General features: G+C 41.8%; 1 protein-coding gene and 1 pseudogene across 1 annotated transcript in view; one reads left to right on the plus strand and one right to left on the minus strand.

The window, feature by feature from the left end:
* The first annotated feature begins 130 nt into the window (after positions 1 to 130).
* The window catches only part of PPP1CB (protein phosphatase 1 catalytic subunit beta), a 35189-nt gene continuing 11747 nt past the window's right edge, over positions 131 to 23572 (plus strand). The window contains exons 1-5 of the mRNA XM_007523880.3: positions 131 to 463; positions 15935 to 16066; positions 17677 to 17907; positions 19651 to 19755; positions 23127 to 23198. Coding sequence (XP_007523942.1) covers positions 412 to 463; positions 15935 to 16066; positions 17677 to 17907; positions 19651 to 19755; positions 23127 to 23198 — 592 coding nt within the window. The 5' untranslated portion in view covers positions 131 to 411. The remainder of the gene's footprint in view (positions 464 to 15934; positions 16067 to 17676; positions 17908 to 19650; positions 19756 to 23126; positions 23199 to 23572) is intronic.
* On the minus strand, positions 23211 to 23309 carry LOC132537783 (U2 spliceosomal RNA; annotated as a pseudogene).

Here is a 23572-nt window from a genome sequence, read left to right on the forward strand (position 1 = left end):
GTCGGGTGGGGGGGCGTGAGTACAGCGCGCCTGCGCGCAGGCCGGGCGGCGGCGGGTGGGGGTGTTGGTTTGCAAAGGAGTGCGCCTGCGCGGAGAGCTGCGTGGCGCGGCGGCCGGGCCGGGTTCTGCGGGAGGGGAGAGGCGGGGCGGGACGGCGCGGGCGACGGCACTGCTGCTGGACTTTGCGGAGCTGGGCGGTACCGAGGCGGAGGCGGAGGCGGCGGCCCGGTTCGTGCGGGCTACGCCGGTCTGCGGCTCGCTCTCTGGCGGTGTGCGCCTCCGCGGGCGCGCGCTCCGCTCCTGGGCGGGCGGGGTGGCCGTGACGCGCCGTGAGGGAGCGCGGAGCCGCAGCCGCCGCCGCCGGGAAGCCCTTGTTCGCGCGGCCGGGAAGGAGCGTCGGGCGCCCACAAGATGGCGGACGGGGAGCTGAACGTGGACAGTCTCATCACCCGGCTGCTGGAGGGTGAGCGGGGCCGGGGCTCGGCCACAGAGTGCCGGGGCCGGAGGGGCGGCTCTGGAGAGCGGCGGCGGCGGAGGGCTGTGCCCCGGGCGGGTGAGGGGTGCGGGGCGCCGGGGCCGGAGGCGGGTGCGGGGCGGGAGGCCGCGAGCCCCGCGCTTTGTGCTGCGCCCTCGGCCGCCGCTTCCCTCGCCCTGCTTCCTAGCGCGGTGCAGGGGGACGGAGCCCCTTTTTTTTCTTTGCTCTCCCCTTTTGTTATTATTACTCTTCATTTACACAGCGGGGGCCCCGCACCTCCCGCCCCCGGATTATTTCGCCCCGAAACCCAGTCTTGGGGCCGCGGCGGTGCCTTTCGGGTCCGAGCGGAGTGACCCTCCGCGCGAACGTGCTGAAGCCCCGGCCGCGCGCCCCCTGAGGTTTGGGGTCTCCGGGCGGGGGCGGTGGGCGGCGGCCCCTTCGTGGTCGGTCGCGGGCTTCTCCGCCTTGGTGTGCGCCGTCGCCGGCTGCTTTGTGAAAGTAGGAATCGAAGCTCGAAAGAAAGAAAGAGAGAGAGCGAGAACTCGCAATTCCCTGTGTCTGAAATGGTCGCAGGATGCAGTTGCGTTCCCCGATGAGCCGGAGACTGTGTCGGCGGCAGACGAGCTGCGTTAAGCTTTGCAAGAGCCTGTCTGGTCGGCGCTGTGCGGACCTGTTGTGCCCGCCCAGGTGTGCGCGGCCGCTGCGGGGAGGCCCCAGGTGCCTGCGGGCCAGGCTTCACGGCCTGAGACTTTGCCGGCTTAGTGCTGGGTCTGTTTTAAAAAAAAACTGCGTGTGTGTGCGTGTGCGTGTGCGCGCGCGCGCAGCTCTGGGTATGGTGCTGCGATGGGTTGAACCCGATACCTGGCAGCCTCAGCCATGGAAAAAGTCTTCTGTATAAACCCGTCTTCCCACTTCAGTCCTAAGATTTTTCTAATATTCTCTTCACGTCGGCACTTCGGGAGAAGTTTAGGCCCCCTCTCCTCCAGTCTTTTTTTTTTTTTTTTTTTTTTTGCCTATTAATCTTGGCTTGTATACTCGGGTATTTTTAAAAGCTGATGATAACGCAACCAGGCTGCCTCCCCCCTCTTTTTTTTTTTTTCTGCATATAGTCAAGTGTGTTGTAAGCTTAGAGCACAGTAGATTTATGTGTTTTCAGGTGTTTGATCTCGAAGCTTTTAAGTCAGATGCACCTTTAATGTTTATAGATACTTAAGAAAGTTCACGAGTGGGTTTTATTTTATTTCATTTTTCAAGGTTGTTGAGAAAAGATAGGGTGGGAAAGCTGACCAAGTGGGTGGTTCCATTTGTTTTTGTGAAATCAGATTAGGTGTTTGGTCTGGATGGTCTTTCTGTTCCCTTTTTGGGAGGTGGGGGTGAGAACTCTTGTCTGAACAAATTTTCCCCTTTTTACTTGGCAGATACCTGTTGATTTTCTTTGTGCCAGGCGCAAGGAATTCAAAGATAAGCCCTAATCTCTGGGCTCCGCAGACTCCCAGTCTAAACAAGTCATTTTCAAGCCTTTTAGCTTCCTTTCTATTTCTTTGCTCAGCAGACACTCCTGCCAGTAGAGTTTCACCGGCTGGTTTTCCCGTCTTGGAGAATACCCCTGGGGATTCTTAAATTCTCCAAACTCCTCTCCTTACAAGAACTTAGATCTATTCAAAGACATAGGGATTTTTCCTGTTTTCAGTATTTTGATTTTCAGTAATGTTTCGTGCGGATTAAATTTAACTCGTATTCTGGTGGTGAAACTTTTAAAGCCATTCATTGGAATAGCTACGGTTAATGTTTTGTTTGTGGGGGTGGGAAGGCTGTTCTTTATTATTTTAATAGGTTAAAATTTTGGCCATTTTTCTCTATGTAATGGGAAAATTTTTACCCGAATTTCTCATCTTAGGGAAAAGGGGGCCTGGTCATATTTTTAAATATTTATTCTAAGTTAAAAAAATTTTTTTAAACATTACATTTGAGAGTTTCATATGAGACATACACAAAAGAGAAGGGAAGATTGAAGCCAGAGCCTGGATGTGGCACATGCAGTGTCCAGGGTCGAACCTCAGGCATGAAATGAAAGTCAGACGCTTGAACAGAGACTTGTTGAACCATTTCCCCAGATGCTGATGGTAATTTCACAGCATGTGCTTGTTTTTTTACACCAAGTGGATGGTCAGCTCTAACACATTCTTATGCATTGCTAGTTTCATAAATTGCTTTGTTTTTCTTTTTGAAGCAGATCAATGTGATATTTTCAAAATGTATTTAATGCAGAACAAATGACTGGTGTTTCCTTTGGATGGTGTGTGTTCCCTCAGTAAATGGAGTCTTTCCGTGCCCAGACTACTGGAGTTTCTGTAGTTTGCGGTGGTGCTTCAGGCTGCCTGCCTAAATTGAAAACCAGTTTGTGTGAGTAACCTAGGAAACCCAGTAAAAATGTTCGGAGTTCAAAAAAAGAGTTGGGGTGGCAGTGGGAGTATAGCAGAATCATCTGGAGCACTCTCGGTGTAAATGTTGAGTTTATTTTGGAGGAGGTGAAATGGGATGGGGAAGGTCTGGTGTATTTAGGGAAAAGTTCCTGTGGAAAAGTACTTGCCACTGATTGGTGAGCACTAGCTTATTCCCAGCCACCAACTTCAAGTGTTTAAAAACTGGACTTTCAAAAAAAAGAAACTGTGCCATGTTATATATGTTACATTCACATGTGCAACAATAGTGTTTAGAACGTCCCCTTTTCTGAGTATAATTGTTAGCCTATTCTCATTGTGGAAACTGTAAAGCAGGGAAAACTCAAGATGGTAGCGCAGTGGGTTAAGCGCACATGGCACAAAGTGCAAGGACAGGCGTAAGGATCCCGGTTTGAGCCCCCCACCCCGCCCCACCTGCAGGAGAGTCCTTCACAGATGGTGAAGCAGGTCTGCAGGTGTCTATCTTTTTCTCCCCCTCTCTGCCTTCCCTTCTCTCTCCATTTCTTTCTGTCCTATCCAGCAATGACGACATCAATGACAGCAACTGTAATAGCTACAACAATAAAAAACAAGAGAAACAAAAGGGAATAAATAAATAAATAAATAAATATTTAAAAAAGGAAAACTCAAGTACCCTTCCCCCCAATTCCACAATCCAGAGAAAACTATAACTCATGCTGAAGTTGTGAAATTTTTTTGTTCACTTAGGTCATATCATTAGCATATTGTTTATGTAGCCTGTAAGTTTATTTTTCAGATAGTACATGATGAACAGTTTTCTCTATCAGATATCTTCAGATGCTGGACAGAAATGTTTTCTGAAATTTTTAAACTTTGCCACAAAGCTAAACTTGAACACTAGAATATGACTAATAGAATATTAGACTTGGGTGGGGGTAGCAAGCATAATGGTTATGCAAAGAGACTCTCATGCCTGAGGCTCCAGATTCCCAGGTTCAGTCCCCCCACACCACACCATCATATACACGAAAGCTGAGCAGTGCTCTGAGGAAAAAAGTAAAATAGAATATTGGAATAATGAGGGGGACCAGGCAGTTGTATACCTGGGTACACGTTACCATGGGCACACCACACGGAGCACACATTGCCATGCGCACAGACCCAGGCTCAAGTCCATGCTCCCCACCTGCAGAGGTGAAGCTTAATGAGTGGTGAAGCAGGTGTCTTTCTTATGGGGTTCCTGAGTATCAAATAAGAAAAAGGAAGAAATGGCCTCTGGGAGCAGTGAGTTCATAGTGGAGGCATCAAGTACGTGTATATACACATCTAAGTAAACTCCATAGAAGAGTATGGTTGTTTACTGGTTTGGGCCTCAATATGAGCTCTCTGAAAATCTTATTTTGGTTTTGGTTTTAATTAATTTTCCACTTAGGTGAAGGCTGTCAGGATACCTGAATTTGTGGTGAGGCACTGATCATTTGGTATATATATATGTGTGTGTGTGTGTGTGTGTGTGTGTGTGTGTATGGGTTTTTTTTTCATTTCTCTTTTTCCAATTCCATTACCTGGAATGACTAATTTCCTTTTCTTTCAGTTTGGGGGGTGGTGGTGCTGCAGAGTGGGAACCGGACTTGAATCTGGGTTGCAGGCGTGGCAAAGCAGGCACACTTCCCAAATGAGCTGTTTTGACTGCCTGTGTTCTCTTTCTTGTTGCTCTTAACATTGATTTAGGCTGACAGACTAAGAAACTAGGAAGTCTTCCTCTTACTTGTCCTTTTGAAGGTTAAAAAAGAGCTAGCTTTGGAAAATGAAATAGCTTTATGACACCACCACCACCACCACCCCCTTTAAAATGTCGACTCTGTTGGGTTATAATTCACATAAATCAGTTTCCTTACTTAGGCCTCTAAGTCAGTAATTTCAGCACATTCAGCTGTACAGCTACTGCCAAAAACAGCTTTAGAACCTCTTTGCCTCCACCCTCCCCCCAAAAAAAAAAACTTTATTCAAGCTAACACTCCCCCCACACACACACACACTTTTTTTTCATTAGAGACAGCCAGAAATTGAAAGGGAAGGGGGAGGGAGGGAGAGACCTACAGCACTGCTTCACCACTCACAAAGCTTTCTCCCTACAGGTGCTCATTGTAACATGCGACCTCAGCCAGGTGCACCATCACCCGGCCTCCTAACACTGCCTTATCACTCAGCCCCTTTCCTCCTGTACCTGGCAATGCCCAGTCTACTTTCTGCCTATTCTGGATGTTTGAAAAGTGAATGCACTCATACTGTCAGTGGTCTCGGGATTGGTTTCTGATGCTTTTAATGTTCCACGTTCTCAGGTGTCAGTACATCACGCCCCTTATTGTATGACTGTGCCATACTATTTGTCCAGTCATCACTTAATGAGCATTTGAGTTGTTTCCTATTTGACCATTGTGACAACCACTGAATATCTGTGTGGAATTTTGTGTGGGGGCATGTTTTCAGTTCCCTTGGCTATATAACTGGAGGTGGAATTGCTGGGTTACATGGTGACTTGTGTTTAACTTTCTGAGGGACTACTCAGGGTACATGTGTAAAGCAGAGTTCTGATTGTCTAGGTGTGACCCATAATCCACAGGGTAGACGTTTTGAAGGCAAGGCTTCTTTCTGGCAGCCTGTTTCCCTGGGGAGAGTGGAGGGTGAAGAGGAACCCAGGGCCAGGCTTGTTAGAAAGCAGGAGGGGCCATCATAGAGGAGTGGTCTTCACTTGCTCCCAGGAGAAAGGTGGAGGAGCCTCTTTGCAAATAATTCAGGGATGAGTTTAATTGTTTTGTTTTTCTGCTAATTACTTCCATCAGGTCCGGTGAACTTTGACAGTTTGAAGTAGCCCAACAGTGCTTCTGTGTTGTTACTTGAGTATAAATTTTTTTATGGTAAATGATGAATCTAAGGTTTCATAGACGTTAAGAAATTTGCTTACATTTAAGTGTAGAGACAGTACTCTTAAGATGTAGGATTAGTGAGGGAGATAATCAGTTGTGTTTAATCCAGCTGAGTATTTTTCTCCCTCTTTGTTTATCGCCACATCTGTTGTTTAACAGTATTCTTTTCAGCGGCATGCATAAATAGCTCTAAGGAGGTGAAGTAGCGCAGGTATAGAGTAATGCCATGAAACCTGGAATCATTGATTAAATGATGAAAATGAAGTCTTTATTCCGTGGCGAAGAGGTAGAAGACTAAAACAGCAGACACTCACTCCTATGTTAAATAAGTGTAAATAACCACTAACTAAAACTGCCTGGTTTAAGGGATGAATTGAGTCCTTGGTCTGTGAGTACTTGTGCAATAGAAGCATTTAATGAAAGAACATAGCAACTGTCTTGTTTTCTGCCTTTTCATTATTCATATGAGTAGCAAAATGACTTGTAAGAATAAATATGTAACCTTCCTAAAAACCACTGACTTCAGATTTCTCCCTTACCAAACTTCTGTATTTGTACAAGGACAAGTAGAGACATATACAATACGTGCACATTCTAGTGGAAACATCACCATGGGACCTTAGTGCATGCCTGTGCTGGGTAATCTGGTGGTTTAGACACAGTTTACTTCACCATGAAGGAATTTTATCCCCAGAATGTTAATCAAAATACCCCTGGGCTCCCATCTGGCACATCAGGGACTAAAAACATTTTGAGTGCTTGTCTTAACATTTTAACTCCCCCACCCCCTACCTTTCCAGCTGTATTTAAGATTCAGAGATTTAAAGTCGCTTTTCACAATAAAAGTTGTTCAGTGATGTCTATTATGTGACTTTTCTTAATGTTATGTTGAGCAGTTACAGTGACTTTTAGTAGTAGGTTGAGAAGGGACTTCATAGGTACTTGCAGATTTCATCTATATTACTTGAATATTTATCAAGTGATTGAACTATGGTAGTAAAAAATGTTCATCCTGAGTATAAATGAAAGATCTTAATTACACAATAAAAGAAAGGAACGTGTTCTGTGGATCTCAGAACTCAGCTGCAGAACTTGAATCTCAGCTAATGCGCCGGCTGCTCAGTTTACTCAGTATAAATCACTGTGTGTCTGTAAATTGTGGGGGATGTGGGTTCTGGGTGTGCTTTAATTTCAGCTCTGCCCCAGTGTCTAGTACTGAGAGTGATACTAAGGACCTGCTTGATAATGTATCTGTAAAGATTAAACAGGTAAAACAGTATGTGTTGCGAGCTTAGAAAGTGTTAGCTGCTGTTATATTTAGTATAAGCCTGAGGTGAGAAATGAGTAAGAGGGCTTTTTATACTATACTACGGAGCCCTGGGCCTCTGCTTGGCAAGTTCTGAGAAAGCTGTTCCTTGTGAACAGCTAGTGGATCCACCACCTTGTGATGGTTGCATTCAAACTCTCTTCTACACATAAATGTATACATAGTGTTTCTTTCTGTCCCCACTATTCCTTTCTCATCTGGTTTAGTGTGCTAGTGTCAAAGGGGCAAGCCGTTGTAGACAGAACAAAATGGGTACAGTGACTGAGTTATCTGAATGCAATCTATTGTCTGCTTTCTTTTGACTAGAGATTAGCTCCGTGAACTCTAAGTTATTTTGAGTCTCAGGACCCCTTTCCACTCTTAGAATTTGAAGGTCAGAGCTTTGATTTTTATGAGCTATTAACCAATACTGTTTAGAAATCAAAATGATTTTAAAATGTCTTCTCTTTAGTTCATGTAAAATAACAGCTATAACTGTGGCCCAGGAGGTGGCACAGTGGGTAAGTGATGTTCTGGTCCCCACATTAGTAAATAAATCTTTAAGAAATATATATATTTTATTTAGACAGACACCAGAGCAGACTCAGCTCTGATTTATGGTGGTGCTGGGGATTGAACCCAAGACCTCATAGCCTCAGACATGATACTTTTTGTGTGTGGGTATTATGCTATCTCCCTAGCCCAGATCAGTCTTTTTTAAAGTGACAGTATGAGGGAGGGATAGCATAATGGTTATGCAAAAAGCTTTCACTATTGAGGCTCCAAGGTCCCAAGTTCAATCCCCTACACTACCATAAGCTAGAGTTAAGCAGTGCTCTGGTAAAAATAAATAAATAAATAATAACTTTATTTTGGTATGAATGTTGTGTTCTAAAACAAGAAAATAGTGGTGAGCCTTTTTAATGTTGGGTTTTATAGAAGGTGGCTGGGTTCTCTGTTTTTTTTAAGACATTGCTTGGTCTTTTTACATTGTTTTGACTAAAGCGTTGGAAGAAACATAACTCAGGTATGGTGGTTGGTGAGAGAAAGAGACTTTTTTATTTTAAGTTTTTATTTACAAAAAGGAAACATTGACTAAACCATAGGATAAGAGGGGTGCAACTCCGCACAATCCCCACCACCAGAACTCTGTATCCTATCCCTTCCCCTGATAGCCTTCCTATTCTTTAACACTCTGGGAGTATGAACCCAAGGTCATTGTGGGATGCAGAAGATTGAAGGTCTGGCTTCTGTAATTGCTTCCCTACTGAACATGGGCGTTGACAGGCCAATCCATACTCCCAGCCTGTTTCTCTCTTTCCTTAGTGGGGCGGGGTTCTGGGGAATCAGAGCTCCAGGACACATTGGTGGGGTTGTCTGTCCAGGGAAGTCTGGTTGGCATCATGCTACCATCTGGAACCTGGTGGCTGAAAAGAGAGTTAGCATACAATGCCAAACAAATTGTTGACCAATCATAGACCGAAAGGCTGGAATAGTGCAGATGAAGAGTTGGAGGTCCCCCATTTTATAGATAGCTAGTAGGTATATTTTAGTTATAGTCCAGAGGGCCTGTGGCTATACTAGGTTTTTTTTGTTTGTTTGTTTTGTTTTTTCCCTGAGCCTGACATCTGATATGCAGGTGGGTCCAAGTTATTGTCTGGGGAGATGATATCATGGCTGGAAAAAGGACCAGAAAGCTGGATCAGGGAAGAGTGTAGCTCCCTAATATGGGAAAGGTGTATAAATATTGTTGACTGTAAACCTCATCGATCTGATGTGATCTGGAGCCCATATTCAGCTTAGGAGCCTATGTGACCTCTTCATCCCTCTAGATCTGAGCTCACATGGAAGACACATTTTAATAGCCTTTTTGGATAATGGTGAGTATTCTATAATATACCAGAAATTGAAAAATGATAAATTCTTACAAGCTAGTTGTAATATAAAACTGAAATGGCAATGTTTTTGTTCTCTTATATTAAAATCATGGATCTACCTTTTCTTTTAAGCAGTTCTTACACATCACTTCATAATATACATTGGTTATTTGGAAAATACTGATTCATCTATCTGAATTATGCAATTAGTGTTATGTAGCAGAAGAGTTTTAAGTTTGAAGAAGCTAAGGAGTCACTGAACTCTATAAAAGCTTTTTAAACTTTAAATTTGAGTTGTTTGAAGTTTGAATTGTTTCTTTAACAACCAATACTGTCTGCTGTCTTCCTTGAAGTGGCAGGCAGCTTGTTCATTTTCATAAGTTTCTGCTAAGATGTCTCAGTGTGAATAACCAAGTAACCATAGCTTTTGTTAATTGTGCTTTCTAGTAGGGACAAAAGATTCCCTGTATTTAAAAAGTGTAGATAAATCAGCTTGGAACTAAAACAGCCACATAATCTTTTGGAGATAACTGCTGGCTTTGGCATGCAGCAGAAACACTTAGAGATAGTTGCAGTTTGGGACAGAATATTAAAAAGATACACTCAGTGGACAATACATATGGTGTTGTCAGGAAAGTCACGACGTGCTTTTCCATGCAAAAATGCATCATGACTTTCCTGACAACCCAGTCCTAAAGCTGGTTGCTTCATCAGGATAGTTGTAAGCGTGAACTATTTTCTGCCCCTATGTGTGTGCGGCAGCAAACACACCAGTTTGACATTGCTGACTTTGATGTGTGCTAAGGTGTCACCGTTGCTAAGGTGTCACACACCACTTGGAAGGCATTTATAGCTCTGTTAGAGTCATTTTGATAGTTTTCTTCTTAGCGTGTTGAGTCATTGCACTGCAGATGAATCAGTTCCAGCAGCTGCTTAGCTACTCATAAATTCTGGTAATCTTTGTGCTGCCTGGGGGGTCTTATGTGCCAGTGATGCTCTAGCTCCTCCTCCTCCTCCTCTGTTTTTCTCTCCTTGTCGTACTAATAAATATCAAGACGTTGTTTGGAAGCTTCATCAAATGCTGTTTGGTAGGGCAAGTCAAGATGCTCAGCTCTGGTTTTTGACGATAACTCGTGTAGTTGAGAATGGTTAGTAAGGTGGTCCGGGAGGTGGCGCAGTGTAGATAAAAGAGATTGGACTCTCAAGCGTGAGGTTCTGAGTTCAAACGTTTACCAGAGTGATGTCTGGTTCTTTCACTCTCTACTATCTTTCTCATGAATAAATAAATAAAATATTTTTAAAAAAATGTTTAGTAAGTTCATGAGGGCTAGTGGTGCCTGTTGTTGATGGCACTCTTCAGTGAAGCAGTTACAATGTTTGTGTGTTGAGTGACTCTACCATAAACTTTAAGCCTTAAATTTTCACAAACTAAGTTATCCAACTAAGTCTGTGTTTTTATCACCATAATTTGTTCTACTTCTGGTTCTGTGTACCACAGTTTTGTTTTTACCAAAGCACTGCTCAGCTGGCTCATAGTGGTGCAACAGATTGGCCCTGGGAGCTCAAAGCCTCAGGCATGAAAGGCTTTGGTTAGAAATTTTGCTATGCTGAAACTCCTTTTTAAAAAATGTTTGAGTTTTTCTGCCCTGGTCTTTCCTGTGAATTGGTAATGTTGTAATGAGTGTTTTTACTGGTAATGTGAACCTTTGTTGTGTTCTTTCAACACAACTAAGGTGCTGTAAATTTTGCCAGGTAGGGGGTGGGTAGCGCAACAGGTTAAGTGTAGGTGGCGCAAAGTACAAGGACCAGCTTAAGGATCCAGGTTCAAGCCCCCAGCTCCCCGCCTGCAGGGGAGTCCCTTCACAGGCGGTGAAGCAGGTCTGCAGGTGTCTTATCTTTCTCTCCCCTTTCTCTCCCCCTCTGTCTTCCCCTCCTCTCTCCATTTCTCTCTGTTTTATCCAACATCAACGACATCAATAACAACAACTACAACAATAAAACAACAAGGGCAACGAAAGGGAATAAATAAATATTTTTAAAAATTTGTTGACAGGTCATCTGATTCAGTAACAAAACAGTCCTCACACCCCACCGTGTCTTACATGCCACTTTTCTTGCTTTCAAACTGGTAATAAAAGGAAAATAAGATGTTGCAGAACAACAATGAACAGGACCCTCAGACAAGAGTTTAGCTGCAGTTGTCACTGGAGTGTGGCTTGAGGGCCTTATAGCAGCAGAAACCCCCTGGGGAAACGTGAGCACAGCAGAGTGGTTGTGTTTCAGTTACGCTTCACGTACAGACACTTAAAGTTGCAGTTTCATGTTCTGTAGACAAAGTATAAGTCACCACCCCCCATTTCCTAATGTAAAATTACTTCTAGTTCACAAAACACACACATATGTGTGTACATGCACACACACAGTGTCAGGCTTGATGCTCAGGCATTAGGTGTTTTCCTCTTTCCAAATGGAAACCTGGTTGCACAGAAAGACTGTCTTGCCAGGAGACCATGGTGTCCTGGTCAAGTTGTGTTAGGGGTTCCAGTCTGTGGTGTTTAGCCTTTGGCAAGATAATCCTCAGAATTCTTTGTGTAATCACCCGAGTTTCTGTGTGTGCCCAATTATCTCTGATTGTGCGCCCCTCTGTTCATATCCAGTCAGTGTGGGAAATTATTCAAAGGAAAGAGAAACACATGGCATGAGCTCAACAGTTCTGGCTTTTTCCTGGAGGCATAGAAGGCACCACAAACCCAAAGTGGTATCACAGTATCACAGGATTAAAAGGAAGGGTTTGTGCAGTGGCGCACCCCGTTAAGTGCACACCTTACCATGCTCCAGGCCCAGGGCCCAAACCCCTGCTCCATACCTGCAGCTTTTTTTCACAAGTGGTGGAGTAGGCCTGCAGCTTTCTCTTTATGTGCCCCTCTCAATTTCTCTCTGTCCTAAAAAAAAACAGTAATGAAGTTTGCCAGGAGTAGTGGATTCATCATGCAGACACCAAGCCCCAGCAATAGACCAGATGATAATAAAAAAAAAAAAAAAAAAAGTGATAGAAGTCTGAACCACAGACTCATTTCTGAGAATTTGCTGTCAGGCCTCCCAGAGTCACTGATTTCTCATACACAGAAGTACAAGATTCGAAGGGCAGGAATCGACAGATAAGAACAGATTCCAGCATTCTTCTGGGACCAGAGAGGCAGAACCTGAAATTCAGACGCTACCAAGTTGGAGAGGCTCATTAGACCCTGAGCTGTTCCATCAAGACCCCCCCAGTGGTTACTTCCTAAGACTGAAGGCAAGACTGAAATGACCAGTTGTTGAGAACATGTGGGCGAGTTGTCAAAAATGGAAATAACCCTCTGGAGGAAACTCACTGGGACAGACCTGTGAGCCAGTGTCTCATTAAGCAGAGCACTGCAGGACATAGCAGACTGACTGCACAGAATCCAAAAGAAATCAATTCACAGAAAAATTAAAAATTAGTATAATCACACAGGGACTTGAACTTAAAGATTTAATACACTCAAGATAAATAGAAAAGTATGGAAATTTTGTGAGAGACTTGTTAACTACAGCCAAAGAAGACCACATCATCTAAAATTAAGAATGTGGAAGTTGGGTCCACTGCCAAATCAGAAACAGCAGAATAGGCGCTTTCTCTGCTTAGGTGAGCTGGTCAACCTGAGTAAGAGCTCTGGGTGGTTTTTCTTTCTCTAGGTTTTCTTCCCTCTCCACAACATGTGACTGTTACCAATTTTCCTGAAAAAAAGGTTTAAATTCCTGAAGTGAAAAAAAAAAAAATCTTAAACACAGAGTGCTTGTGTCACAAGATTAAGACTGTATTACAAGCTGGTGTTTGGACTGTAGCACTAATGTAAAGATGCACAGATGCATTGTATAGATCCATCCATGCATGATCGCCTGCTTTTACTTTTTTTGTTTGTTTTTTGTTTTTGCCCCCAGGGTTATCACTGAGGCTTGGTGCTGGCACTACAAATCCACTGCTCCTGTGGCCTTTTTTTTTTTTTTTTTTTTTTTTTAAATTTTTTGGATAGGACAGAAATTGAGAGAGGGGGGAAGATAGACAACTGCAGACCAGCTTCGTGGCTTGTGAAGCAAATACGCGCACACACACACACACACACACACACACCACCCCACTGCAGGTATGGAGCCAGGGGCTCGAACTAGAATCCTTGGTCGGGTCCTTAGACTTCGTACTGTGTGCACTTAACCTGGTGCGCAGTGACCCGGCCCCCCATCGCCTGCTTTTTCTACAAAAATACACTGCAGTACAGTTGGGGAAAACGATCTTTCCAGTAAGTTGCTTTTCTGTATCTGCATAGATAAAAAAAAAAAAAGTAGTCTTGGCCTTTACCCTAAACCATGCACAAAACGCATTTAAGATGGGCTATAGGGGTGAGATAAAGATAAATGAAAATTGTAAAGCATCTAGGAGAAAATATAAGGAAATTTCTCTAGAAAAGACAAAGATTTTGTTCAACATGTTTATGCTCTAACCCCCCCCAATGATTGATTAAATTTAAATTCATTTAAGTTTAAGAACTTGTATTCATCAAAAGACAGTATCAAGAGGTAAAACTCAAGCTGCAAACTAGAGAGGAAAAGTTGTAATGCAAATCCAGCAAAAAAAAATTAACCTGTAATATGTAGAGTTCCTACATGTAATTTTTTTGTTTGTCTAAAGACAGTACAGTGCAAGCTGAGAAGTGGCACAGTGGCTAAAGCACCAGACTCAAAATCAAGAGGTCCCAAGTTCCACCCCTGGCATCAAGTGTACCAAAGTGATGCTCTGGCTCTCTTTCCTCCCTGTTATTAATAAGTAAATCTTTTTTTTATTATTTCTTTATTGGGGAATTAATGTTTTACATTCAACAGTAAATACAATAGTTTGTACATGCATAACATTCCCCAGTTTCCCATATAACAATACAACCCCCACTAGGTCCTCTGTCATCCTTCTTGGACCTTTATTCTCTTTTACTTTGGTGCGATATGCCAGTTCCATTTCAGGTTCTACTTGTGTTTTCTTTTCAGTAAGTAAATCTTTTTTAAATGTAATACAGTTTTAAAGAATGAACACCAACTTAATTTCTGCAAAAAAAAAAATGCCATGGAAAAGTGCTTCACAATATTACTTAGAGAAATGCAATTTATATCCTGATGAGTACTATTATACACCTCAACAAGATGATAAAAAAAGAAATTAAAGACATATACCCAGAGCTGGAGCAATACAGAGGAACTTTTGTTGAGGGGACTCTAAGTGGGTCTGACTGCCTTAAGGAACTAGTGATTTTCACTCCGTAGTCAGGCAGAGCCTTCCCTGTGGCTCAGATCTGGGACTTGTGATAGTGATCTACTTGCCCTGTGTAACGTGCAGCTGCTCCATGTGTTGCCCCCAGATAGTGGCAGCTGGGCCCCAGTTTCTTCCCCGTTTCAGTGGCTGAGAAATAGGAGCTGCTCTTCTGGGAGCACTTGCCTGTGGCAGCGACGTGAAGGCATCAGGTCTTTCCCTGATCCTGTCCACCATAGCATTCAGCTTACTTACTCCTAAGACTTGAGCATTTGTTCGGGGCCTATTTACCCCATCTATATATAGTAGAATGTTAATCTGGGTCTTGTTCTCCCTCTTCCTTCTTTATAAACTGACAAAACTTAAGTACCACTGTAACGCAGGGGTAGATAGCATAATGGTTATGCAGACAGTCTCTCATGCCTTTTCAACTCTGTGTTTTCCCTCTGAAACTAATTGAATTATCTTCACACCCTCAGTGAAAATACCTTTCTCCTTAGACTAAAGCAGGTAGATATGTCCCCGCTACAGGAAGTTGAAGTTAAGCTAGTATTCTAGATAACTTGAGTCATAAAGTGGGGCTTTGCTTGTTGGCTTGGAAGTGGAAAAATTGCGCTATCCATGTGGACAGAGCAGTTGGTCTTGGAGAGCTAGTACTGAAGAAGCTGCTTGCAAGCCCCATAACCACAGCCAGTCACAGCTTTGCATGTCAGGAGTGGTCCTACGACTGTCATTTGTTTAAAGCACTTTCCTACATTGTGTCCATTTTGTTTCTTTCATATTCAAACAAATTGACTTTTATATCTGATCCCACCCCCCCTTTTTTTTTTCTAAACCCACCACTTCAATCTGACAAAGGCATCATAGCAATTTTAAGTACCTTTTCAGTTAAGATTAAGTGACAGCTAGCCATATATTAAAGATTAGAGAGAAAGCGCCAGTGTAGAAGGTAATAATGCCAGGGAGGAAAGTACCAGTCCTGCTCAGTAAGGCAAATAAGGAATTTGACAGGCAGCATTCCTCAGCTCTTTCTAGAAGTTCCTGCAAGTCACATTATCTAATGGGGTAAATTGCTTTTGAAGTTTTTAACACTGGTATGAACATATGTGGTAAATTTTACTAAGTATGTGGCATCTCTTAAATTTTATTTAGACTGGAATGGAAAAGGTAGGGCCTGCCTAGGTTTGGGGCAGTGCTTGTGACAGTCAAAAGAAGTGTGTTGGGTGGGGCTCACCTTTCTGACAGCTACTTCTTATTTAAGCTTGCTTTTTCATAGCTATTCACTCGTGGTGATGATGATGGTGATATTATGGTCTTCTGTTAAGTGTAAAGCTTTATTGAGCAATCAGGCCAGATACCTGAAGATACTGTCCCTGAAGCCTCAGGGGTCTTTCGAGCTGCTGGAGCTCAAGTTTGCCACTGGTGACAAAGAGGAGGACTATGGTTTCATGGCAGCAGTCAGTGACGCCAAACATCATACACTGGCTTGCCAGCTGTCACTTCTAATCTTCAGAATCAGAGCATGACTCTTCTTAAAGACTTGTTTGTTTTGTTTGTTTGTTTTTTGAACGCATTTTAGAGAACTGACAACTGATTTGTTGTTTTTTAGTACGAGGATGTCGTCCAGGAAAGATAGTGCAGATGACTGAAGCAGAAGTCCGGGGCTTATGCATCAAGTCTCGGGAGATCTTTCTCAGCCAGCCTATTCTGTTGGAATTGGAAGCACCGCTGAAAATTTGTGGTATGTAAATGGCCAGAATTGGAAACAGTCTCTTCTTAATCCATTTTCTTCTTCCAGTATAAGCATTGAGATGATCTGGGAGAAAAACATTTTAAAGTTTTTGTGTAGAAGAGAATATTGATTTATGGTATGAAATTATAAAGGTTGAAATTCAAAAAAGAATGTTTGCTATATATACAACAGGTAAAAGATCACTACTCATACTATAAAGTGATCTTAAAAGAAATTCAGACGGCAAATAAAAAAAATCCTCGACCTCCCTACTAGTATGTGAAAGTAGTAATGTGTGAAAGTGATCATATTACTAAGAACAAATCCCCCATGTATAAGCATTTGTACTGTAATCCATGAACCTGCCCCACTGTCCCAGTGAAGAAGGAAGAAACCAAATCCCACACTGTAATCAGATTAGAAGGAAATGTCGGAAATTGATAATTCAGTGTTGTTCAGTGATACAGTGAAATAGAAAGAGGTGTAGAATCTTGGGGATCTGGGCAGCGGCTGGCAGGTAGCTGGCTAGTCGGGGAGTGCGCACAGTGCCTGGGCTTTAGTCTCGGGCCACCACGTGGGAGCACTTGCAGGGGAGAAGCTTCACGAGTGGTGGAGCAGTGCTGTGGGTGTCTCTTCTCTTGTTAAGTAATTAGTTTTGACTACCACTTGTAAGTGATTGTATGTGGAATTTTGGAAATGATAAATTCTGTATTTATTTTTTACCAGAGCACTGCTCAGCTCTGGCTTATAGTAGTGCAGGGAATTGAACCTGGGACCTTGGAGCCTCAGGATCTCTTTGCATGAGGATCTCTTTGCATAACCATTATGCTATCCACCCCTGCCCAGTAAATTCTTTCTTAAATTTAAATGTAGCAAATAAGTCATATTGAAAATTATTTGAGTTATTAGCAGAGGGCTCTTAAAACAATATGGAAGTAATGTAAAGGTAAAAATATTTTCTTCTTGCTGACAAGACTTCACTAGAATTTCTGTTGATCAGAAACTTGGGTAGAGCTTAGTTGGCTACTTTGCTTCTGGGGTTGTGGACATCTCAGGGTTCAGCTGTGATTGCATTCCACTCCCTATAGCCAGTGGGCCTGAGGCCTCAGTTCCCAGTAAGCAGTTGACCACAGCTGTTCTTTCCTAGGTGTCCTTCAGAAAGCAGCCGCTTCATTGTGGAGCTATGCCAGCAGGCAGGCCAGATGGAAGCCACAATTTTTTATAGCCTGATCTCAAAAGTACTAGCCGGGAGCCAGGTGATGGCGCACCTGGTTAAGTATACACGTTACAGTGCACAAGGATCTATCAAGTCCCTGGTCCCCACCTGCAGGGGGAACTTCCCTTCACAAGTGGTGAAGCAGGGCTGCAGGTGTCTTTCTGTTTCTCTCCCTCTTACCTCCTCCACCCCTCTCAATTTCTCTCTGTCCCTAATATTAAATAAGTTTAAAAAAAAAAGTACTAGCCCTTCTCTCTTTTCTGAATATTCTGTTTGTTAAAAGAAAGTAATTAGCTGGGTGAGAAGATGGCATAAGGGTGTAAACATTATTTCATTATGTCATTTCATTGAACTGGTGATTATAGTAACAATGTTTTCTTAAGCTGCCTTTTTCTGCTTTTAGGAGATATTCATGGACAGTATACAGACTTACTGCGGTTATTTGAATATGGAGGTTTTCCACCAGAAGCCAACTATCTCTTCTTAGGCGATTATGTGGACAGAGGGAAGCAGTCTTTGGAAACCATTTGTTTGCTATTGGCTTACAAAATAAAATATCCGGAGAACTTCTTTCTCTTAAGAGGAAACCATGAGTGTGCTAGCATTAATCGCATTTATGGATTCTATGATGAATGTAAGTAGAAAGAAAAACATTTTTATTAATGAAAAAAAAAACCCTTCAGGCTGGAGGCAGTGAGCATAATGGTTATGTAAAGAGACTCTTATGCCTGAAGTTCCCCTTTACCACCTGTACCACCATTAGACACAGCTGAGTAGTGCTCTGGTAATCAAAATTTTTAAAAGATAATAAAGACACCTTCATTTTCCATTTCAGAAGTCTTTGATTCAGAGTTTTCTCCAAATATGATCTGTCAAGCACCGACCAAAAGGAACCTAAAGCTGAGAAACATGTTTCTAGTTGAATTGGTTCTTGGTTGTGTTGTTTCAAGCTGACTGCAGGTTGCTCAGCCAAAAAGCCTTCTAGCAGTTGGTTTATCTAATGCAAGTATGTAAGCACAACAGAGGTCACAGACTGTGACCCATGGTTTTCTAGTATCTATTAAGGCTTTAGCTCCTTATCCTATGACTGTGACACACACACACTTCGATGAAATTATGTAAAGTTGGTGTTTGTTACCAAAATGTTAATCTACGTTTCAAGTTTTCGTGCTAGATTACTGTGCTACATTTGGCATTTTGTGTGAAAATGGGCATGTGCTTGGCCAATCACATTTAGAATCAAGATAGTGATTTTTCTCCATTAAAATCTTACTTTGCTTTTTTCTACCCTTAAATTTGGTAGAGTCCCATTAAAATTCCTTGATTCATGTAACCATTAATTTGACAAATGTTGGGAAGTGTCAGGCACTAGACACTGTGATGAAACAGTTCACAGGACAGATAACTTCTATTCTCATAACTGCCATTTCTCATGTTGTAATGAAAATGACTCTTTAAGTTTTTATACAGTGTTTTAAAACTTGTGACATATAGTATGTGGTTAGAATTGTTGACATCAGATCAGAAAATGGACTGTAGTATATCAAACTAAAACTACCTTCCTAATTCTATATCTGAAATAGAGGTATGTTCTTGAATAAATATAGACTTGAGTGAACATCCTTCAAGATAGAAATCACATCAGATAAAATAATGTATATGAGAGCAGCTTGTAATCTCTGCTTTGAGTTCTACTTACTCATTTGAGAGGCCAGCAGGGCAAGGCATTAAAGCATGGAAAATTACTGTTTGTCTTCCATTGCTTCCCTAGGTTAAATGTTACAACTTACAGCCAAATTCAGGAGAACTGAGTAACACCTTAAAAGGTGAACAAAAACTTAAGATTATCTTTGTTGTAGCTCTTTATGTTGAGCTACAGGAAAATTATAACTCTTATGCTTGTATTTATACTTACTGTTGCGCCAGTTTATAATTTGCTCACAGGTGGATATTGGTTAAGTACTTGGAAATTCTCCTTTCTTGGCACTAAATATATGTATTCTACTCAGAGCAGGGGAATAAAAAATGAGCAGCCTTCACAGCTCCCCCTTTCATCTCTCTTCACTTCTCTGCCTGCGAGGTCTAGTTCTTGAGAAAAATGGGCTGCTGGTCTATTAGCGTATTTCAGAGCTGCTGTACTATAGCCACGTTAAAGAGAAAATTACAAATGCATCAAATACATCAAGCACAATTTTAATGTCTTTGTAATAATTTCTGAATCTTTTATTTCCCTTTTTAAAGGTTTATAAGTAACATTTACAGAAAACATGAAGTACTGAATAAAAAAGAAGATAGAAACCATTCATAATCCAGTGGCTGAAAGAACTTTTGATTTAAGAAGTCTTAGATTTCTTCTATTTGCTTGTTCTCTTTCTAGGCAAACGAAGATTTAATATTAAGTTGTGGAAGACCTTCACTGATTGCTTTAACTGTCTGCCTATAGCTGCCATCGTGGATGAGAAGATCTTCTGTTGTCATGGAGGTAAGCTAGTAAATTTGGCCTGTGGCTTTTCTTATTCTGCCATCATTTAGAAAAGATTTGTAATAGTAATGGTGCTGTAGGAGACTAAAGCAATGCTCAGATGAAAACTCGGGTGATTAAAACTACTTTAAACAAGGACATAATAAATTTATGACTGTTCTCATAACAAAAATGAAAATTTACTTGTTTAAGAATTTCATATAGGAGACATAACCACAATATCATTTGGAAAAAGTCTTCCCTTTTTTTTCTTTTTTAAAATTAATTTATTTATTTTCCCTTCTGTTGCCCTTATTGTTTTTATTGTTATTGTTTTTATTGTTATTGATGCCGTTGTTGTTGGATAGGACAGAGATAAATGGAGAGAAGAGGGAGAAAGACACCTGCAGACCTGCTTCACCACCTGTGAAGTGACTCCCCTGTAGGGGGGGAGCCAGGGGCTCGAACCGGGATCCTTATGCTAGTCCTTGCACATTGCACCACCTGTGCTTAACTCACTGTGCTACTGCCCAGCTCCCAAGTTCAATGTCCTATGTAAATCTGCTTTAGTCCTAAAATAATCTTTACTTAAAATAATGCTACTGGGGGACGGGCAGTAGTGCACTGGGATAAGCACACATAGTGTGAAGCACAAGTGGTCAGACCAGCGCAAGGATCCCGGTTAGAGCCTCTGTCTCCCCACCTGCAGGGGCGTCACTTCACAAGCGATGAAATAGGTCTGCAGGTGTCTGTCTCTCCTTCTCTGTCTTCCCCTCCTCTTGATTTCTCTCTGTCATATCCAACAACAACAATGGGAAAAAATGGCCTCCAGAAACTGGATTTACAGTACAGGCACAGAGCCCCAGTGATAACTCTGGAGGCAAAAAAAGAATATTAATGGTATAATTTATGAACAGTATATATGAAAGTTCACTTGAAAAACTGACAAGGGGCTTGGCTAGCTGCTATGGAAATATAAATTCTGTGTAATCTGGCTTTCTTGAAGGATTTAAAACCCTATGACAAATGTGTATTTCAGATGTTGAGTCATGAAAGAGATTTAATTATGTCATAGTGCTTGTAGCAGTAATGGTTGTTTTTAGGAATCAAGAAGAAAATTGTGTGGTACATGCTTATTGAGGCATGTGGTTTACAGATAGACTTGAAAGACGAAGAGGACTGTGATTGTCTTTGTTGCCTTGGCCCAGAGAATGTGCAAGGACTAATCCAGCTAGAACTGGTTAAGTACATGTTAGGGAGCAATGGATCAGATTATAGAAATTTAAATACCAAGCAAAGGAATTTGTTTAGAGCTTAATAACTAAATTGGGGCTTTGTACAGGGGGATAATCTAATGAGAATACTGTAAGAAAATTCATCCTTTTTTAAATCACTATGTAGGAATAATTAAAATGTAGACCCTATTTTTAGGAATATATGTGTGTGTATGCATAAATTCTCTCACCTGAAATAATAAATGATTCATTCTTTGAAAGAATATTGACTATATTAGCTGAGACGTAGTTTATAGTAGATAGTAACTTTGAAAAAAAAATTGTAGCTTTGCATATTACCATAGCTAAAGGTAGGAATGTAGCAAGTCAGGACACTGCTTCATTCACTGTGAGGATACTGGGATTATCTACCAGAAAAATGCTGACTTGTATGTACTACTTTAAAAATTGCCAGTGTTTTTCATACTCTTCTTCTTCTTTATCCTTCTCAACAACTTTACTTTTATGAAGATAAGGAGTATGGGGGAGTGGGACCTAGACCTGATGGCTCAATGTGAGACACTTTAACTTGGAAGGAAAAATGTTTAAGGTTAGTTGATAAGAGGGGGTCCAGCCAGCGGTAGTGCAGTGGGTAAGCACAGGACCCTGTAAGGATATCCTGGTTCGAGCCCTGGCTCTCCACCTGCAGGGCAGTTGCTTCACAGGTGGTGAAGCAGGTCTGCAGGTGTCTTATCTTTCTCTCCCCAACTCTGTCTTCCCCTCATCTCTCCATTTCTCTGTCCTATCTAATGATGACATCAATAACAACAATAACTACAACAATGAGAAGGGCAACAAAAGGGAAAATAAATATATTTTTTTAATTTTTTAAGTAGTTGATAAGAAAGTGGCAAAAGGGATAGGAAGACAGCATAATGTTTATGCAAACAACTCTTATGCCTGAGACTCTGTCTTTCTCTGTGTCTCGTTAAGTAAGTAAATAAAATACTTGGGGAAAAGGTGACAAAAGCATGAAGGGTTAATACTTCTAAGGTGGCAGAGTTAGAAATAAAAGAATGATAAAATGTCCCTATAAAATCTTTGGAAAAAGAAGACAATCTAATCTCCTTGGCAGGGAAAAACACTTAATCATAGTGTTCTGGTTTTTTTTCATGCTTCTGTTTTTTTAAAGTGGGATTCTATTTAATGACTCCATTAAAGATGACATTGTAAAGAGACATTTATGTATCTTTATTTTCTTACAGAAATCTACTTTTATTAGATTTTTATTTATTTATTTATTTTTCACCAGAGCACTGCTCAGCTCTGATGCATGGTGGTGCAGGGCATTGAACATGGGACTTTGGAGCCTCTGGCTTTGAGAGTCTCTTTGCATAACCATTATGCTATCTACCCCTGTCCAGATTTTTATTTTTTAAAAAATTTTATTTCAAATAGAGACAGAGAAATTGAGAGGGCAGAAGGAGCTAGAGAGATGAGAGAGAGGCCCGAGGATCGATAAGCGTAGTGGTTATACAAAGATTTTCAAGCCTAAGGCTCCAAAGTCCCAGGTTCAATTCCCACACCACCATAAGCCAGAGCTGAGCGGTGCTCTGGTTATAATAGAGAGGAGAGAGAGCCACCTGCAGCTCTGTTTCACTGTTTATGAAGCTTCCTTTCTGCAGGTAGGGCCAGGGGTCCTTGCACACTGTTAATGTGCGCCCTCAAACAGGTGCACCCCTGCCCGGCACCCATTTTGTTTTGAATGAGAGAAAAAGACTAGTTCACTGCTCTCTCACACTTGGTTCTGGGTATCGAGCCCAGGATGTCGTGGATACAGAACATACATTCTACCTGCTGCAGTATTTTTTATTTAGTGACTTCAGTTTATTTCATTTATTTTTGCCCACCAGGGCTTTGCGCCTGCATGGTTCCACCACTTTACATGAACTTTTCCCCCTTTGCTTTTAATTTCCAATAGAGACAAAGGGGAAGAGAGAGAGAATTCTCTGAGACAGCAGAGCACCACTTCATTGTTCATGAAGTTTCCCCTGGTATGGGTGTTCCCATGTAGTGCCAGAGGCTTGAACCCATAAAGTTTACGCTCTAGCAGGTGAGCTATCCCCCAGCTTTCAAATTACTTTAGATGTTAGTACCAAAACTTACCTGTATTTTCAGGACTGTCACCAGACCTGCAATCTATGGAGCAGATTCGGAGAATCATGAGGCCCACTGATGTCCCTGATACAGGTGAATGTTTAGAGAAGTTTGTCTCATGTAAACTGTTGATATAGCTGAACTTTATTAAACTGATAAGAACAGATACTACACTTGCTCTTAGCCAAAAGACCAAAAAGTGATATATTTGAACTTTACATCTGGTGATAATAGGATTTATATACACTAAGTCATGAGGGTTTATGTAGTCAACACACTGCAGAATACTTGCAGTAATATAAAATGTTTCCCTTTTGGAGGGATACTGGTAGTGGTGGCATAAAAGTGAAATGCTTTCCTTTGTACTAATTATTTCCTAAAGCTGAGAACTTAAAACAAACCAGGTGAGTTCTATTTGAAGAGAAATTGCTGTGCAGGTTACCACATGAGCCTGTGTGCTTTCATAA

This window comes from Erinaceus europaeus, chromosome 3, assembly GCF_950295315.1.
Source record: "Erinaceus europaeus chromosome 3, mEriEur2.1, whole genome shotgun sequence".
Taxonomy (NCBI): domain Eukaryota; kingdom Metazoa; phylum Chordata; class Mammalia; order Eulipotyphla; family Erinaceidae; genus Erinaceus; species Erinaceus europaeus.